This window comes from Halichoerus grypus, chromosome 6, assembly GCF_964656455.1.
Source record: "Halichoerus grypus chromosome 6, mHalGry1.hap1.1, whole genome shotgun sequence".
NCBI classification, from domain to species: Eukaryota; Metazoa; Chordata; class Mammalia; order Carnivora; family Phocidae; genus Halichoerus; species Halichoerus grypus.
In genome coordinates this window covers 21,877,951-21,897,923 of record NC_135717.1, presented here as the reverse complement: position 1 = coordinate 21,897,923, position 19,973 = coordinate 21,877,951, and the positions used below count along the sequence as shown (strand labels likewise).

General features: G+C 41.5%; 1 protein-coding gene and 1 pseudogene across 4 annotated transcripts in view; one reads left to right on the top strand and one right to left on the bottom strand.

The window, feature by feature from the left end:
* USP31 (ubiquitin specific peptidase 31) overlaps nucleotides 1-19,973 on the bottom strand; it is a 215,662-nt gene that overhangs the window by 170,872 nt on the left and 24,817 nt on the right. For all 4 annotated transcript variants that reach the window (XR_013448820.1, XR_013448821.1, XR_013448822.1 and 1 more), the window contains exons 2-9: nucleotides 15,978-16,115; nucleotides 14,625-14,713; nucleotides 14,441-14,533; nucleotides 13,678-13,813; nucleotides 11,039-11,183; nucleotides 3,873-4,050; nucleotides 1,309-1,420; nucleotides 601-695 (exon numbers count right to left, since the gene is read on the bottom strand). Coding sequence is in view for 1 of the 4 variants with exons in the window: in XM_036105242.2 (XP_035961135.2) it covers nucleotides 601-695; nucleotides 1,309-1,420; nucleotides 3,873-4,050; nucleotides 11,039-11,183; nucleotides 13,678-13,813; nucleotides 14,441-14,533; nucleotides 14,625-14,713; nucleotides 15,978-16,115 (986 nt within the window). In the remaining 3 variants the exon portion in view is untranslated. The remainder of the gene's footprint in view (nucleotides 1-600; nucleotides 696-1,308; nucleotides 1,421-3,872; nucleotides 4,051-11,038; nucleotides 11,184-13,677; nucleotides 13,814-14,440; nucleotides 14,534-14,624; nucleotides 14,714-15,977; nucleotides 16,116-19,973) is intronic.
* On the top strand, nucleotides 7,936-8,588 carry LOC118543860 (large ribosomal subunit protein eL21 pseudogene; annotated as a pseudogene).

Genomic DNA, 19,973 nt, shown 5'->3' with positions numbered 1-19,973 from the left:
CATAAACCAAGCACAGAGGTAGTAGAGTGAAGTGACTAAGTCTACTGAGGGAGAGGCGGGACAGAAAGAAGGCTTGAAGGAACGGAATGATCAACAGAGGACACCACACATGCAAAGGCACACACGAAGCGGTGCCACACGTTCCAACAATCCTTGTGCTCTGATACTACTGAAGGTCTAAGATGGGAGGAGGAGAAGAGCGGGGCCTGACAAGCAGGAAGTAAGCAGGGTTCAAACTGTGTAGAGCTTCGTACACCATGGAAGTTGGGCTTTATCTTTTAGGCTACAGGTTTCCATTTAAGATTTCCAGGAGGAAAGTGGCATGTTGAGAATTCTACTTTGGAAAACTTCCATCCTGATTGAATATTAAAGTGTAATTTATCTGTAGTCCTGGGACATACATTAATTTGCTTTCCTGATTTCAAAAAAGATCATATATATCATACTCAAATGTGAATGAAAAGTAAAATAAGTATACTTAATTTCTAAACGAGCCTAATGAGCCTACCACACTTACGTAGAAATTATACCAGACATCACTAGAAATCACAGAGGAAGATAAATAAAATTCTAGAAGGTGACTGATTGATCGAATTTTACCTTTCTACCGTTGGGTGGCACAGCGGCTGCTCCTCCTGGGGCAGCAAGTATGTTATCCCCACAACACTGACAACACGCAAACTGAATGGACACACCTGCACCAAACAGAAATGGAAAATGTGGCTGAATTTCTCTCCAAGGGCATGTGCGTCACAGTGGCATTTCCAAAACAGATGAGAGGGACAGCAAACGCTTTTGCAAAATGCTTCTCTCTGATATTCTTTTAGGTTGTTAAGCCACTCTTACACACTTTAAAGATGATTTACCTAAATGCAATTTACATATCAAACATGTTGTGCAAGACAAGTAATATGCTGCTTTAGGCTGAACCTTAATTTAATGTAAGTCCTCCATGGATACCTTCATATAGTAATCCTAATTTTGAAAATATACAGATACCTGTTCTACAATCTCTCAAAGCTGATCGTGTGCTAATCTTTATTAGATAAATATATATTATAAAGAAATACCTAGCAGTTCAAGGGAATTCTTGCAGTGGCCAGAAAATGAGGGGTAAATCCTTAGTCTTAAAAATCTGAACATAGCTGATTTTACCAAACAGCCGTCCACCAGAGCTCCTCAACATCCCAGCTCAGCGCCTGGTCTTCCCTGAGTGCAGAGGTCCGAAATTCAAATTTCACCACAGTGACTGTTTCTTCACTTGGGTACACATGCATGCTATGCTGGAGTGTCGATATGCTTACTCACCTGGATGCAAACTGTGGGCCTCAAGAAATACTTCATCTTCTCCAAGATTTCCTTCTGCAGAAGGTCCCACGCTATTGTCTTCTCTAAGTGCAGCACAAAAGGCAGTCCAAATCTAACACACATAAATATTGCAATCACCTTAAAAGTACTGCAATCCCCTTAAAAGTACTGCAATCCCTTTAATATTGTAATTCTTTATTCATGGTCTCTTAAAATGGAACGACTATATGATTGGCTTTAGGACAGTTCTCAAAATAAAACAAACAGGAAATTTAATAGTTACTCCCATAAGTAGATGAAAAAGTCAGCAGAGAAGCTTAGATTTCTAAACAAAATTTAACAGTTCATGTGTCAAAATGGCTTCTAGACGATACTAGGTAGCAAGAGGACAGGATCAATGAATATGGTGAGGAAAGACGACGGGAGTGGACACGGTCTGGCTAACAGCATGGGTCCCCATGTAAGGGGCTGCGTGCTGGAGGAACAGACAAGGCTAGAAGGTCTGGCAGGCAGGGGGCCACAGCCTGGCCGTCTGACAAGGAAGGCACTGGCAAGCAAGTGACACAGAAAGTCAGCTCCCAGCCTGCAGCAGAAGCCATGTGGCCCCTGCCCGTGCTGGGCTCCTAGGAGTACCGTACCCCGGTTCTCAGCTTTGGCTATACACTGAGATCACCAAGGGAGCTTTAAAACACAGTGATGCCCAAGTGCAGCCCCCGAGATTCTGCTGTAATCACTCTGGTACATGGCCCACGCACAGATTTGCTGAGGAACCCCCAGGTGGTTCTGATATGCAGCCAGGGCCGAGGACCCCTGGCCCAGCCACGCTCTCATGCAAGCCCAGCCACTCAGACCTATTCTTTTGCCCTACACATGTCCTACTCACTCTCTGTGCGGTCAACTTCCGCCGCTCAGTACACCCCTCCCACCCTTCCTCTAGGCCACCTCCTACTCACTCACATCAAGACCCAGCAGAGGGATTCTTCTCCAGGAAGCACCCTGTTGATTTGTTCCCTGTGCTATCTGGGCCACGGCATTCACTCCACCGTGCTGCAAATACTGTCCATCTTCCTGCCTCCACCAGTAGACTGAGTTAACTGACAGCAGGAACTATGATTTATCACAGTACCCTACACCCAGTCAATGCCCAGAAATCCGTACATGCTTAATGAATGAACAAAGGAGCCAAGAGATAATCCCTGACTCAGGCTGAAGCAGAGGCACTCGGATCAAGAAAGCGGTTCCTAACAGCCTCAGTCTACACACAGCAGTACTCCACAAACAGCACTGTGATGTGAAAGAAATGACAAGCACATGTAAATCAGCCACTCCTATTTTTCACATGGTCATGTCTTCCCTTGTAAGAGAAGAGCATCATTACAAAAGGGACTCCACAAGTTCTTTATTTTTTATCAACACACTGAGCTGCCTTTCTTTCCACCCCTTAAATAAGCATGCCAAGTTCTCCTTAGTCTCAGGGTCTTTGTACTCATGTTCTCTCCCCATGCAGCCTTCTCCCCAGAGGCTCACATCACTCACACCGTCTCCTCAGCTCCATGCTGCTTCCTCAGGTGGACCTCCCTGTCCCCATCTCTAGCATGGTCTGGCTACCCCCACACCAGCACACTCCATCATCCAGGCCTGCTTTAATATCTTCAAAATGGTGAGGACTGTCTGAAGTGACATGTGTTTACTTGTTTATAGTCAGTCTGTCCTCACTGGGATGTAAGCTCCACAAGAACACAGTCTGTCTTGTTCACTGCTCTATCCCCAGTGTTAGAACAGTGCCCAACACACTGTAAACACTAAAGTATTTGTTAACAAGTATCATAAATATACAAATCAACACATTTCATACTTAAGTTATTTAACCATCATTAAATAAGGAAGTTATTTCTAAGCAACATTTTAAAAGACTAATAAAATGCTACCCTGACAAACAGTAGAAACAGAGTCCTTTGTCCCTGAAACATATCCATATTTCATTATTACTCAGGTTACATTACTACTGTGATAGAACAGCTTTAAAAGATAGTCTAAAACTCCCATATATTCTTAGCAGGAAACAGATTTGAGAGAGATTTGCAACTCCCGAATTTCTGACTTAAGTAGCTGAATGAACAGTACTGCCATTTGCTGAGACAGGAAATACTGGAGAGCCAGATTTACAGAGAAAGAGAATCAGTTCAGTTTGGAACATAAGGCTGAGGTGCATGTACCATTCAAGTAGATATGTTAAGAATTAAAAAAAAAAAAAGGCTGTTAAGAAAGTAGCTGGATATAGGCCTATAGGCCCCATGAGGAACCTGAGCTAAAAATAAACACATGAACCGAGCCTTTAACAACTAGACGAGCTTGAAGAGTCTTTCTAATTCAGATTCTATCATCCTAATTTTATATTCTCCTCCTCCCAACCCCTCAAAATCAGGTCAACTTATACACATATTCTTTCTAAATATCAGGATCAAAAATTAATAAAAGTAAGGGTTTTTCATCCCCACTTTTTAAAATGTTTGAAAATATTGGACTTTTAAAGTTTCAGCACTTATTAGTAAGCCAGTTTTTACCTTTTCCCTTGCTGCCCAGTGCAGGCTCGGTTACACACTAATAGAACAATCTTGTCGTTTCCCGCTCTTGCTGGGGGCAAGTCTGTTTTCCCTTGCTTTGCTGCAGTTTGTGTAGAAGACAGTCGATGATGATCCAAGCCAAATTTCAAGTGGTTTAGATTGTTATTTAAGTGGATTCCTGGAAAAATAAAAATAAAAAACTTATTCTATCAATTCAAAATTCTTTTCATTCATTACAAAGACATTTACGCAATAGAGAAATTAAGAAGTTGCATTATGTAAACTATAATCAAACCCCCCCAAATGATCTACTTTGAGATAACTTATCCAGTCATTAAAATAATTTTTTTCTTCTTCTTTTCTTTTTTTTTTTTTTTAAGTAGGCTCCATATCCAGCGTGGAGCCCAAGTGGGGCTTGAACTCACGACCCTGAGATCAAGACCTGAGCTGAAATCAAGAGTCAGAGGCTTAACCGACTGAGCCACCCAGGCATCCCATCATTAAAATAACTTGAGCATCCATCATTTCCTTTAAACTAGCTTTATGTATCTTGAAAACTGAAATTTAAAACTCTTCACTTGAAGTCACCTGGGTGGCTCAGTCAGCTGAGCATCTGACTCGATTTCAGCTCAGGTCATGATCTCGGGGTCCTCAGATCGAGCCCCACATCAGGCTCCACAGGTGGTGGGGAGTCTGCTTGAGGATTCTCTCTCTCTCCCTCTGCTCCACCCCCCACCCATGGATGCTCTCTCTCTCTCTCAAATAAATCTTTAAAAATAAAAAACAATAACCTCTTCACTTGAGTGAATACTGGATACAGTTTTAGAAGAGCAAGTTTGCAGAGATGATCCACCAAGACAAATTTAAGGTAAGACCATGCAACCAGTAACCAAATAAATTGGAAAAAAAAATTAAGACTAGTAAATGTGGAATGATCTTCAATATTCTAACTGCAGTTTCTTCTCCCTAATTAAAGAGCCAGAATTATAAAAAACAAAAGATAAACCACACTTATGGGAGTCACAGCCATTACAGGACATGTCAACTTTAATACAATCAATCACACTAGATGGACCTACATTTAAGTGAACAAAAATATATGATTGATTGGCATGATACAGGTTGCTGAAAATCAGGTGAAAAGAGAGCTGTCAATCAGAGCTACTCAGCAATTCAGCACCTAGTACAATGCCCTGTACTTAGGAGAAACTCAATTAAGTGCTTGATTAAACAATTGTTCATTTCGATGGAATACTATTCAGCCATAAAAAAGAAGGAAATCTTGCCATTTGCAACAACATGGATGGACCTTGAGGGCATTATGCTAAGTGAAAGAAGTCAGAGAAAGATAAATACCATACGATTTCATTATATGTGGAATTTAAGACAACAACAATGAAACCACGCTCACATATACAGAGAACAGATTAGTGGTTGCAGGGGTTGGGTGGTGTCAGGCAAAATTAGTGAAAGGGGATCAAAAGGTACAAACTTCCAGTTATAAAATAAATAAGGGGATGTAATGTACAGCATGGTGACTACAGTTAATAATAATACTGTACTGTATATTTGAAAGTTGCTAAGAGAGTAGATCTTAAAAGTTCTCATCACAAGAAAAAAATTTTTGTAACTATATGGAGATGGATGTTAACTAGACTTCCTGTGATGATCATTTTGCAGTATATACAAATATTGAATCATTATGTTGTACCCCTGAAACTAACATGTTATATGTGAATTACACCTCAATAAAAAAATAATAAAATTAAATTAAAATAACTGTTCACTTCTTTAATCCTCTGAAGTACAACCTAAGGAAATTATACCCAAACTTGGAAATAGAAGAAAGCCCTCCAGGTTGCCTAGGTGGCTCAGTCAGTTAAGCATCTGCCTTCAGTTCAGGTCATGATCTCAGGGTCCTGGGATCAAACCCCACGTCAGGCTCCCTGATCAGGAGGAATCTGCTTCTGCCTCTCCCCATTCCCCGTGCTCTCTCACTCACTCTCAAATAAATAAAAATCTTAAAAGAAAAAAGACAAAAGCCCTCCACCACCACCACCACACACACACACACACAAATAAGACCACCACCAAAAGGAGAATAAAATAAAAAGTGGTTATACAAAAGTATTCGTAGCAGCATTTTAGCAATAACCTAAATATCCAGCAATATAAGACTTGCCAAACCTATTAAGGGACATCAGCATTACAGCAATTTAAAATGACTAGTATGTGGTTAATCAAAATAAATTCCAGGTGAATTAGAGTTTAAAAAAAAAAGTATACAGAAACTAGAAGTAAGAAAAAATGGAATCTTCATCAAGCTATTAGAGAGAGTAACTTTTTAAGCTTAAACACCAAAAAGAAATCACAAAAGGAAGAACAGATTTCACTCCATAGCCATTTTAAACTTCGGTATGAGAAAATAAAAATAAAAGAAGTCTGAATTTGAGACAATGAACGACCTCATTTCCCACCTCCTTGCAGAAGGCTGGGAAGACCTGTTCTAAAGTGATGAGGGTCCCTCATGACATGAAGGGTACCACTCAACTGCACAGAAATCAAGCTCTGTGTTCAAAAAGCACACCCACTTACTACCAGCTGCATGACTGGGATGGTTACTCAACCACCCCAAGTCTTCGCTCTCTCATTTGCAAAGTGGGGAAGGTAGCAGCTTCATATGTCTCAAGTAAGTTATTTACAAGGCTTTAACAGAGGCTAACACATACTCAATAAGTGGTATAGTCTTCCAAAAGACACTCTCTGGTCAGTAGATGATAAACTTGGACCTCACCAAATTCAATTAAAAACAGAAACTTAGTGTTAACCCTTAGCCATGGGGGTGTGAAAGGGGATTTGAGCAAATTTTCAGTTGAACAAACATTAACTGGGCTCTTGTTATGCATTAGGAACTATACTGAACTGCTGGGTACAGAAAGATAAAACACAGCCCCAACTACAGAGAATTTCGCAGTGTGGTGGAAGGACAGAGGAGAAAAAAGATTATTTGCACACAATGTGCTGGTGTCAGAGATTAGCAGAAGATGTGACTGGAGCAAGGAGGAGGAAGTCAGCCAGCCCGACTGGGGGGGGGGGTGCCCCGCGGGGCGGTGGGGGGGGAAGCTTTCTGGAAAAGGTGATAACTGAGTATTCTTTTACTGTAATGTAATAAAAGTAGAAAACAATTTGAACAAAGCACACACATGAAAATGCAACTAGAAAACAAAAAGAAGCTGCTAGGTCAAAGAAAAATTAAAACTGAAATAACAGACTCCTTAGAAAATAATAATGTAAATATGGGTATACCAGAGATAACGGAATCCTAGGCTGGCAATGGAGAAAGCTGACCAACCCAACATACAGAATTACGTAAAGGTTCAGAAACTAGAGGCACCTATCGAAGTAGGTGGTGAAGAAAAAGAGGAACTAAAATAAGGACATTCAACAAGCGCACCAAGATCATTCATAGCGGAAAGAATGGTATCTCCAACAAATGGTGCTAGGATTACTGACTGTTTACATACAACAAAAGAATGCAGCTGAACACCCACCTCAAACCATATTCAAAAATTAACTCAAAATGGCGCAAAGACCTAAATGTAAGAGCTAAAACTACAAAACCCCTACAAGTAAACACAGGGGTAAACTTCATGGTCCTGGATTTAACAATGAAATCTTAGATAAGCAACAAAAAGCATAAGCAACAAAAGAAGAAAATAATTAGACTTCATCAAAACTAAGAACTTTTTGTGCATCAAAAGACACTATCAAGAAAGTGAAAAGGCAATCTATAGAATGGGAGAAAATATTTGGAAGTCATATACCTGATAAGGGTCTAGAATCCAGCATATATAAAGAACTCTTACCACTCAGTAAATTTACATCCCAATTTAAAAATGGGGAAAAAATTTGAATAGACATTTTTCTAAAGAAGGTAAACAAATGTCCAACAAGCACATGAACAGATGATCAACATCATTTATCATGCAAATACAAGCAAAAAGACACACCACTTCACACCCACTGGGATGGCTATAATCAAAAAGATGGAAAATAGCTTCCTTTCGGCCGGAACCGCCATCTTCCAGTAATTCGCCAAAATGACCAACACAAAGGGAAAGAGGAGAGGTACCCGCTATATGTTCTCTAGACCTTTTAGAAAACATGGAGTTGTTCCTTTGGCCACATACATGCGAATCTATAAGAAAGGTGATATTGTGGACATCAAGGGAATGGGCACTGTTCAAAAAGGAATGCCCCACAAATGTTACCATGGCAAAACTGGAAGAGTCTACAATGTTACTCAGCATGCTGTTGGCATTGTTGTAAACAAACAAGGGCAAGATTCTTGCCAAGAGAATTAATGTACGCATTGAGTATATTAAACACTCAAAGAGCCGAGACAGATTCCTGAAGAGTGTGAAGGAAAATGATCAGAAAAAGAAGGAAGCCAAAGAGAAAGGTACTTGGGTTCAACTGAAGCGCCAGCCTGCCCCACCCAGAGAAGCACACTTCGTGAGAACTAATGGAAAGGAGCCCAAACTGCTGGAACCCATTCCCTATGAATTCATGGCATGATAAATGTAAAGTAAATAAAAGACCTCAAGACTGTAAAAATGTTTCTCTTAATTGAGTAGAAGTGTGGTGTCCTTTCCCCCCAAAAAATATTTAAAGCAAACTTTGTGTCCTAAAAAAAAAAAAAAAAGATGGAAAATAATAAATGTTGGCAAGAATGTGGAGAAATTATGACCCTCATATATTGGTGGATGAAAAATGATTCACCTGTTGCAAAAAACAGTCTGACAATTCCTCAGAAAGTTAAACACAGAATTACCATGACCCAGTGTTTCCACTCCTAGGGGTGTGTATGTGGGTGTATCCCCAAAAAACTCTAAACAGGTATTCAAACAAATATTTGTACATGAATGGTCATAACAGCACTACTTCATAATGTGGAAACAACCCAAATGTCCATCAACAGATAATGGACAAACAAAATGGATAAACACTGGATAAACAAAATGTGGTATATACATACAATGGACTACACTTCAGCCATAAAAAGGACTGAAGGACTGATACATGCTACAACACTGATGAACCTTGAAACATTATGCTAAATGAAAGAAGCAAGTCACAAAAAGCCACATATTATATGATTCTGTTCACATGAACGTCTAAAGTAGGGAAATCTACAGAGACAGAGAGTAGAATAGTGGTTGCTTAGGACTGGGTGAGATGGGGAGATGCAGGGAGGCGTGTGTAGGGGAGACAAAGTAGGAGCTGAGAAAGGAGCTGGAGAAATGAATTCTCAACAGAGCAAACAGTTGGAAAGTATAAAAGTACATGACATATTCGAGAAATACAGAGTAACCTAGATAGGGTACATGGGGAAGGAGATGGAGTATAGTAAAGAGGCTGGAAAGAAAGGCAAGAACCAACCATGACGGGCCATGCATTCTTCCAAGGTGTTCAGATTTAATCTCAAAGGGGAAACACTGGCAAATCAATAAGCATATAATATGATCAGAAATGTATATCCAAATAAGTCTGGTGGCACCATGGAAAAAAAACAGAAGAAAGTCTAGGGGTAAAGATAGTAGAGATATTACTAGAAAAGCCCAGCTGAGACTGGTCTGAGCTGTACCAGTGGCAAGAGGATGAGGAGTAAAACTGCATAGTGTTTAATCATTTCTATGTGAATTTTGAGGGAGAAGTGCTTAGATCCACCTTGGGTGAAAAGAAGGATGGTGGTACCATGATTCCAGAGAAGAAACGCAGGAGGATCAGGTCTAAGAAATGCTGAGTGTTAAGACGACGCAGGACTTCTAAGCAGAGATTCCAATGGACAGTTAAAAGGGAATGGAGGGGCGCCTGGGTGGCTCAGTCGTTAAGTATCTGCCTTCGGCTCAGGTCATGATCCCAGGATCCTGGGATCGAGCCCCACATCAGGCTCCCTGCTCCACTGGAAGCCTGCTTCTCCCTCTCCCACTCCCCCTGCTTGTGTTCCCTCTCTTGCTGTGTCTCTCTGTCAAATAAATAAATAAAATCTTAAAAAAAAAAAAAAAAAAGAAAAGTCAGGGTATGGAAGGAGAAGAAAAGAGGATGAGCAGGGAGGTTCAGTTCTAAAAATCATGGCAGAAAGACACTGCTGGGACTAGGTTCTCAGTTCAGCAGTTCTCGAGCTTTGGTGTGCACTGGAATCACCTGTGAAAAACAGCATGCTGGGCCCCACCCCCAGAGGCTCTCGTTCAGTAGGTCTGGAGTGGGGTCCAAGAATCTGCATTTCTAACCATGTCCCAGGTGCCTCTCAAGCTTTAATAATCACTGGAGTAAAGAAAAAGAACAGAAGCCCCAGAACCATGAAGAACACTAAGGCCAAGAACAAAGTTTGAGTTGCCTAGCAACTTTCAAAATCAGAAATAGCCCCCAAATCCTCCAAGCACAGTTGAGAGACAGGCTAAATTCTATATCACAGCCCAAATCATAGGAAAAGGAATGGCACTGTCCACAGCTGTACTTTCTTTTGCTGCCTATTGATGCAAATTTCTTAAAAGCAAGGTATCAAGAAAACATTTTATAGCAGAGAGTTAGAATTTAGAAATTAAGCATTGGAGCAGGTAACAAAATGCAAAAAAAAAAAAAAGGCAGCTATGGCATCATGCGTCTTCCCAAATGCTGTCATAAGATGCTTAAGAAGCCACTTAACAGGGCGCCTAGGTGGCTCAGATGGTTGGGCATCTGCCTTCGGCTCAGGTCATGATCCCGGGGTCCTGGGATCGAGTCCCACGTTGAGCTCCCTGCTCCTTGGGGAGCCTGCTTCTCCCTCTGCCTCTGCCTCTGCCTCTCTCTCTGTGTCTTTCATGAATAAATAAATAAAATCTTTAAAAAAAAAAAAAAGAAACCACTTAAAAGAAAAGGAGGAAGGATTCAGTCAGTTCTGAGCCTCAGATAGGGGCTTAGAAACTAAGGAAATATCTTTGCCTGAAACAGTGAGAACTGCCTTCTTCCAGAGAAATGTTACCATAGAATTTATACCATCATAAAAATAAGTGTTATGTGTATTTTACCATAATTTTAAAAAGTATGCCATCACATAATAGACACCTCAAAGGGCAGACAGTTGTGAAACCTGCAAACCCTTATGGAAACAGATGCTCATTTACCTCTTTGACTGAGAATTCCTTCAGGCCTAAATATTTCTGGAGTCTCAAAGGCAAAAATGCAGTCGCTTTCATGGACTGTTTCCAGGTCGTCAGTGTCACAAAAGGAACGATGGAACCCATCATAGTACATTTCCGTTAACACAATCTAAAAATGGGAAAAATGTAAACAGTTGGGTAACTGGAAAGCCAATAAGAATTGATCTCCCGATTCTACCATGAGCTTTTCCAGCCCGTCAGGGCTTGCGGGGACGTGAGAGGGCTCTGAAACACGTCACGGAGCCCACACTATCTGCCTTTAGTAAGCGAACTGTAGAAGCACGATATCCTCTGTAAATGTATATATGCTCTCATTTCAGAACACTATGGCACTGAATCCAGAGTTCCTCTAAGTTTTCGTGAAGAAGAGCCCCCAGGAAATGACAAAGTATAAGCCCCTTGTCTCACAAGGGGAAGAAACTGAAGAGAGGTGGGAGACTTGCCAACGAGTATCTGACTATTCAGTCTCGCAGCAAGCACAGAGTCCACATCTGATTCCAAGACTTTCTCCTACATCAGTAACTTTTCTTTGTTTCAGGTTAAAAAATGACATACAACCACGGATTTTGTAATAGGAAAAAAAAATGAAATCAACTCAAATGTCCAACAATAGGAACTAGTTAAATATATTATAGTCCTACTGTAATTACAAAGAATGAGCCGAATATATTTGCACCAACATGGAAAGATCTCCTAGTTAAATAAGATGTAACATAAAGAATAATGTGTTAATCAATTCCATTTTTATAAAATAACAAGTGTAGTATATGCACAGGAAAAAATAGGAGTGAATATACAACACAGTATTAGAGTTAGTAACTCTTAGTTCTAAGATACTTAGGACAAGATACTTCCACTTTCTGAGTCCTGTTTCTGAAATGGCTGAGTATTTCACAATAAAACAAAACAAAACAAAACAAAAAAGATGGGGAAAAAAACAAAGGAAACATTTAGATGCTCATTACATGCTCAGCAGCACTGTCTAGAGAAAAAGCACTGGATTGGGCATGAAGAGGTTCCAGTCCCAGCCTGCCACCAACCAGCCCTATGCTCTTGAACAAGTCACATGGTTTCTCTGGGCCTCCTTCAAATGAGGGGGTTGGAAGGGACCCCTAAAATCCCCTCTGCTAATGCAAACATACTATGAGTCTGTGAGGTGAAACAGGCTGGTGGCACATTCCACAAATAGTCCAAGAAAAATATCCCTAGCACATTTTTCTTCTGATGAGTTTAATAACCACATTGTTTTTCTGCAGGTGAACATGCAAGATAATTTATTTTCTCCAGCAAGCTAAGGTCAAAAACAAACTTGTAATTCTATCAGCCATTTAAACCACATGCAGAAAGAGCCCGAGAGCACTGGAAGCTTTAAAGGTACAACCAGGGGGCGCCTGGGTGGCTCAGTCGTTAAGTGTCTGCCTTCCGCTCAGGTCATGATCTCAGGGTCCTGGGATTGAGCCCCACATCGGGCTCCCTGCTCTGCGGGAAGCCTGCTTCTCCCTCCCCCACTCCCCCTGCTTGTGTTCCTTCTCTCGCCGTGTCTCTCTCTGTCAAATAAATAAAATCTTTAAAAAAATAAAATAAAGATACAACCAGATCTGCCCTGCACACACAGCTCAGCCTGCCTCCCTCTTTCAGTCTTATCCCTCATCCTGAAGGGAAAAAAAGAATCAAAAAGCACTTGAGAGTAAGGAAGAATATGAACATTTTATCAACACACCAGTACTTGGCCTATGAAAATATGAGATATTCGCCATATTAAGGTAATACCACTGGTTGTATTTGTTTTACTGTGGTAACTTCCCAAATGAAGCCACATGAGGCCAACGTACAAAACACCTTTATTAATCATGTGATTACATAGCAGCTTCCAGAAGCTATCTAGGGAAAACTTATTCTACCACAGGATCATCTTTCTTAGTAAATCTAAAATAAGAAACGTTTTTCTAAATAAAATCATAATAGTGAATTGAGTAAAAACTGTATGCAAAAATGTCAAGTAACAAATAGGCTAAAAGTATTTTGGGTCAATTTAAATATAACTACTTATCAAAAATTTACCCAAAAAAAGAAGGCAGAAGGGGCACAACATTCCTTCCTCTCGTCTAAATGAAGTGAGTCTCTGACCCAGCTTTAAGCAGGAAGCGACCATACTGAGCATCTGTATGTCCTGTACCAGCAGGAAGATATCCATTCTTATCACCACAATGGAGAGGGGTTTTCAAGAGCCACTAGTGGAGTTTTCTAAGCCTCTGTGACCTTCAAATACCACAGGGATGCTCTTCCTATCGCCCACATAAGCATCCATAAGGCTAGTTTAAGAGAGGCTGAGTAATTATACTTTATAAACAAAGCTAAAAGAAGGTCTTGGTGTCAAGTCACAGCTTTGCTTTTAAAAATATATGTACAATTAAATGAAGCATGAAAAGTTTTGATGTACATTTTCCCTCTTTGGGTCTTGATTTTTCTTTCCTCAATACAGACACAACTGGTTTTACATTTCTATCTAACCATACTTGGCAGAGGACTGTTAGAAAATTCCAGGAAAACAGAAAGCAACACTTTTATGGTTCATATGTAACTGGCCTGAGCAGGCTTATTACCTGATCAGTGGGGATCTTTGTTTCCATAGACACTGCTTCCCGAAGCCTGGCGACAGTCCCAGACAGAGGCACGGCCACACCAATCCTCATGCAGTGAGAACATTTCCCCTGATACACTACGGTAACATAGAGAGGCCTGTGCAGATCAAAGTCAGATCTTCTCATTAGGCACTTACTTCAACTAAAATACAGAAGCAAAACAAACCTGATCTGAAATTAACACAAAACTGAAGCTAACCCACACCTTTATTTGGAAGCCAAAGGGGAAAAAAAAAAAAATCTCATCTGGACCTAAGTGGAACCAGAAAACAATAATCAAGACATCTCTGGAAAAGGCAGTCAAACAAAATATAACATATCAACACTTGATTCTGTGGTTTGAATGTTCTTTACAACAGCATTAACTCTCAAAAATTTTGAAAAACAGTTCAAATAAAGCAACTAATTAAAAGTGCAACATAAAGTCTCTAGAAAATCTAGAAGGCACTCAACAACCCTCCCCCTGCCCCACACTATCAGTGGATGAGCAACTGAGCAGACGACAACCACAGGGACTGTAAAAAGACGCTTGCCCCATGTGCCTGCTCACCCTGCACATTGAGACCAGGATTTACAGACTTCTGTAAGGTTTTTACAATGCCTGTATTCAAGTTATCACTAATCCCATTACTTGTCTCAATACGTAAGGAGCCCTAACAGGAGCCTACAGAGGAAAGGAATACACAGGAATTTACAGTCGTAATTTTGTTACATCTGTTCTTACCTTGTGTGGGGTAGAGGAATTGGCAAAGAAATGCAGAGGAAAGGGTCAAAAGTGTTGCTCTGCTTCTGACAGTGAGGACATGTCAAAGAAGATCTTCAGAAACAAAAACGAAAGACACGCACAGTAAGATCATCTAGAGCTGTGTCAAGCAGACCACGTAAGAGACAATTTGATATGTTCATACCTGTACTGGGCTTGAAAAAGTTCTTGTACAAAAGTGCTACAGACAGGAAAAGATGGTCCCTCGGGCATCATATCAGTCTCTGATGGTGGCTAAAAAAAGGGAAAGTACAATTTCACACGTTAGAAGTACCAATTCTTGATGGAAGATGAACCTGAAACAGTCACAAATGTCCTTGACTTCCTCTACAAGCAGTACATCAAGTCCAGATGTTCCCATGAAAAGGATGTGCTCCAGGCATCGGAACGCAGCGGCCAGGACGGGGGTCACAAGGACGCATGTCACAGGCTCTCCCACAGACCATGCCTGTGCTGGTCTCTCCACCCCACCCAGTCCGGCAGTCCTTCCACAGGGTGCTCCCATCTCCCTCCAGCTCTGAAGGTCTTCCTCTGGCCTCTTCCAGGAAATAACCCTAGCCACGGTGCCCACCTGCTCAAGCCCCTGCCCGCTGCACTGCTCGCTGGGATGCCCAGCCACTCGACGGCATACTGAATTGGCCTTTTCATGTCCACCCACCCGATAATTAGTCACTGAGCACCTGCAGAGAGTCCCGCAAAGGGCATTAAGACACAAAAATAAATAAGACACAGTGCCTGACCTTAAGTACATCTCAGTCTGGTGGGAGAGCCAGCCACAAGCACATGGTCCTAGGACAGTACAGAGTGTCCGGGCACAGAAGGACCTTGAATCAGAATTACTAAACACCTTACAAAAGCACAGACTGAAATTTCGAGATACAGTGCAGAATTATCAAAAACTTTAAAAGTGGCAAGAAAATAACAACTCTTTGGTCTTAATTATTTCCATTATATAAATCATTTTACCAATCATATTAAGGTTGCATGCATAAAAATTGAGGATGAATCACCGTTTCTTGGTAGAATATTCTAGGGGTTCAGTTCCTATACTCAAATCCAATTGTAACAGCAAAGACCTCCATTCATTTCCTTTTTGAGTGTGTATTCATTTCAGTGAGCTACAAGGCTACATGTCTCACTGGAAAAGAAACCAATTTCTGCTTTAAAAACAGCTTAGTGAACTGGAATCACCTGATTGTAGTCTAAAGCTAGTCATACATGCAAATATGTCCCCTCTCACTAGACTCTAAGTTCCTTAGACAGAGCATCTCTCTTATGCTGCCAGCAAGCAGTAAACACGGGAAAACTCCTCTAAGTATCCCTGAATTTTATACTCACCCAGAGCGTAGTTGATTTCACTATATTAACTAAATGCAAACTGCAACAACTCCTCAGGGGAGGTTTGAGAAAAGAATCTACACTCACTCCATTCACTAAACCACCACAGAGCTCCCTGCTCATGGCTCCCTGGCTGCCCCAGCAGGGTGCACACCCTCACCTTCAGAGGAGGCTGGCCGCTCTGCTTCACAGCATGATTGAGGTCTTCATGAACTCGGTCCAGAAGCCACAGCAGAAACTCCTGGGCGTCATGCTGGGAATTTCCCCGATATTGCAGTGCGTTCTTTGACACAATACTCTACACAGGTAAATAAATCAAAGCGCCTAGTTGAGTTCCTGGCTTTAAAGATGAACTATTTATAATCCCAAAGAGGGATGCAAAATCTCAAGGGTGTTAGAGTAACTTCCTAGAAAGACACAGCAATATAAAAACAGATGCTTATGTGAAAACCCCACCTCCAGAAACGTGTATAGAAGACTTAAATGCACCTACCCAACAATCCTACTTTGAGGAATATATCTAAAGAAACCATCAAACAGCATGCCAAGACTTCTAAGAAAATATTCATTCATCAGGCTTTATAATAGCAAAAAGTTAGTAATAACTTGAACATCTTAAAAATGAGAACTGGTTAAATAAGTAACATAGTATTGAATTATAAACCCAAGTATGAAATAAACACATCTATAAAACATAAATGATTGAGTAAATAAATAAGAAATAAGTCTTCCTTATAGAATTCCAAATAATCAATGTCAATAGTTCCCTCTCAGGAGTTGGACCTTAACCCTCTACCTTGAATAGTGACTTGCTTCCAAAGACTAGAATATGGAAAGAGCGGTGGCCAATGAAAGGTTCTCATTGAAATGGTTAAGTTCATGGCTCTGGAGCATAAGGCCTGGGTTCAAATTGCTCTCCCACCACTTGTATTTGTGAGACCGGGGCTTACTCCCTTCCAAAGTAAAAGGGAGAATGGTAATTTAATGTGGTGGTTAAGTAAGATGCATGCACAACATTTCACATGTAAGTAAGATATAATAAGCACTCAAATTTCAGCTGAATATGGGATTTGGAAGTAGGGAGGAAGAAGGGGACACAACTGCACAAAGGGAGGGCAGTGAAGAGACAAAGGCACTGATGAGGCAAGAAAATAATGAGGATCCAAGCTAAGGCAGTGAGGACAGAAACATGAAGGCAGACCTGAGAGATTTAGGAATTTAGGCAGTAGACTCAGTAGGATTTGTGACCTAATGAATGGGGACAGTGAGAAAGGAGGCATTAATGTCCCCAAGGTGTCCTATCTAGATGATGAGCAACTGATGGTACCCCTCATCAAGACAAAATGAAAAAGAAGTCTGGGGAAGATGATAATGAGTCCCCTTTCAAATCCACTGCATTTAAAGTTCTGTGGAACCTCCAAGTGGAAGTACCTGGTAAATAAATGAAGAATACAGATCTGGGGCTCAGTGGAAGAGTGTACCCTAATGACAAAGATTTGCAAGTCAACAGATGGGTGGTAGTTGAAATCATGAGTATAGCTGAGATTGCCCAGACATGGTCATGAGAGATCAAGTCAGAGAACAAATATATTTGGGGGCCCTCAAAGGAGACCAAGAAAAGGCCACCAAAGACATGGCAAGAAAAGCAGGAGAATAGAGTCTCAAGAGTCAAGAGAAGAGGGTTATGAAGGAGAGAGTGATGAATGGTGTTAAGAATGATAAAATAGGACAAAGAACTAAAAACTGTCCACTGCATTTTCCAATTAAGAAGATTATAGGGGAGCGCCTAGCTGGCTCAGTCGGTGGAGTGTGTAACTCTTGAGCTCGGGGTTGTGGGTCTGAGTCTCACGTTAGGTATAGAGATCACTTAATAAAATATTAAGGGGCGCCTGGGTGGCTCAGTTGGTTAAGTTCCAACTCTTGGTTTTGGCTCAGGCCATGATCTCATGGGTAGTGGGATTGAGCCCCGCATCAGACTCCACGCCCAGTGGGGAGTCTGCTTGAAGATTCTCTCCCTCTGCCCCTCCCACCACTCACTCCCTCACTCTAAAATAAATAAATAAATCTTTAAAAAGATATTTAATAAAAAGAAGGGACAGATTTACAACTTGATTATGAAGAAGAACCATCATAACCTGATGATCAGTTAAATGTGAATGATAACAAAAAGACGATTTATGAAGATTCAAATTCAAGGAGGAAAAAAATCAAAGGGACACAAATGAGAGAGAAGACTGAAGTGTCAACTGGCAAAATTTATTATTGGATAAAGTGAGCAAAGGAGAAGAAGGACCCTGATAACAAAGTTTCAGTGACTAGAAGGATACTACCTGAATGCTGTCTCAGACAAAGGTACACAAAAGGAGAAATGGGTGTGGGGAGTCTTCACTATACTACAAAACTTCCCCCAGGGTCAGACACCACCTGAATCATCAAATCCAGTATTTTCTTTCTTGGGCTTCACCTTCCTCAATCTCCCTGTAGCATTTTATACCTGACACCTTACTTCATCTTGAAACAGTTTGGCTTATGGCCTTATGCACTCATTTAGGAGAATCAAAGCCAGAGCCATTTGGTGTGGACAGTGGGAAAATGTGAGCTACAGAAGAAAGAGAAGATTTCCCAGTAAAGGGGCGCCTGGGTGGCTCAGTCATTAAGCGTCTGCCTTCGGCTCAGGTCATGATCCCAGGGTCCTGGGATCAAGCCCCACATCGTGCTCCCTGCTCTGCAGGAAGCCTGCTTCTCCCTCACCCACTCCCCCTGCTTGTGTTCCTTCTCTTGCTGTGTCTCTGTCAAATAAATAAATAAAATCTTTAAAAAAAAAGAGAGAGAAGATTTCCCAGTAAAGAAAAAAAAAAGACCAATAAAAGCCATCAGCACTAGCAGCACCCCTGATGGTGTGGCCGACTCAGGATGGAAAAGAAACAAGTGACTGGTAATACTATACTAAGGGATACAAAGAAGAAATAAGGGAAGGGGGCGCCTGGGTGGCTTAGTCGTTAGGCATCTGCCTTCGGCTCAGGTCATGATCCCGGGGTCCTGGGATCGAGCCCCACATCAGGCTCCCTGCTCAGCGGGAAGCCTGCTTCTCCCTCTCCCACTCCCCTTGCTTGTGTTCCCTCTCTCGCTGTGTCTCTCTCTGTCAAATAAATAAATAAAAACAAAACAAAACAAAAAAAGCTCTTTAAAAAAAAAAAAAGAAATGAGGGATGACACCAAGGTTTTTAGTATCTGATTTAGATGGATAATGAAATCAGGAACAGAGGAAGAGACTGAGGGACAGTAGAGCTTTGAACACGCTGAATCTGAGGTACCTACAGGATCCCCAGTGAGGTGAAGTCTGGTGCTCAGGAAAGAAATCTGAGCTGGAAAGTTAAATCAGAGCAGCACTCTCTTACCGTATGAACACAGAGGAAAAAACCCAGGGAACATCTAATGAGAAAAGGAGGCAGCCAGGGGCGCCTGGGTGGCTCAGTTGGTTAAAGAGACTGCCTTCAGCTCGGGTCATGATCCTGGAGTCCCGGGATCGAGTCCCGCATCGGGTTCCCTGCTCAGCGGGGAGTCTGTTTCTCCCTCTCCCGCTCCCCCCTCTTGTGCTCTCTCTCTCTCAAATAAATAAATAAAATCTTAAAAAAAAAAAAAAAAGGAAGCAGCCAGATTCTTGAGGAAGGATGGCACAGAAGGGACAAGTCACAATAAGGAAGCCAAAGAAGGTAAGAGCAGCCAGAAGAGCCAGAGAGAAGGAAGCAGCAATGTAAATGACTACAGAAAAGTCAAGTAAGATGGGCACGGAGATGGTCCTTTGGAACAGCAAGTTAAGAAGCTGAAAGTGCAGTTTCAGTGAAGTAGAATATTGACCAGAGAGGGTGAGAGAGAAGAAAACGTAAGGAAACCGAATGACTGACTGCAAGACAACCACCCTTCATATGCAAGAGACTCTGTTATAGAAGGAAGGAAGAAGGAAAGATGCTCTGCCTAGTGGGGGACTTACAGGGAAAAGGGACTTGCATACTGAGGGGAAGGAGGTAACGGAAGGGAGACACCTGCAGAAAGAGCATTCTTCAGTGAGGGGCAAAGGGGGGGGGGTTCAGAAAAGAGGTAGAGAAGTGCCTTAAACAGGAGGTGGGAGAGACAGAAGAGGAGGATTCAGAAGTTA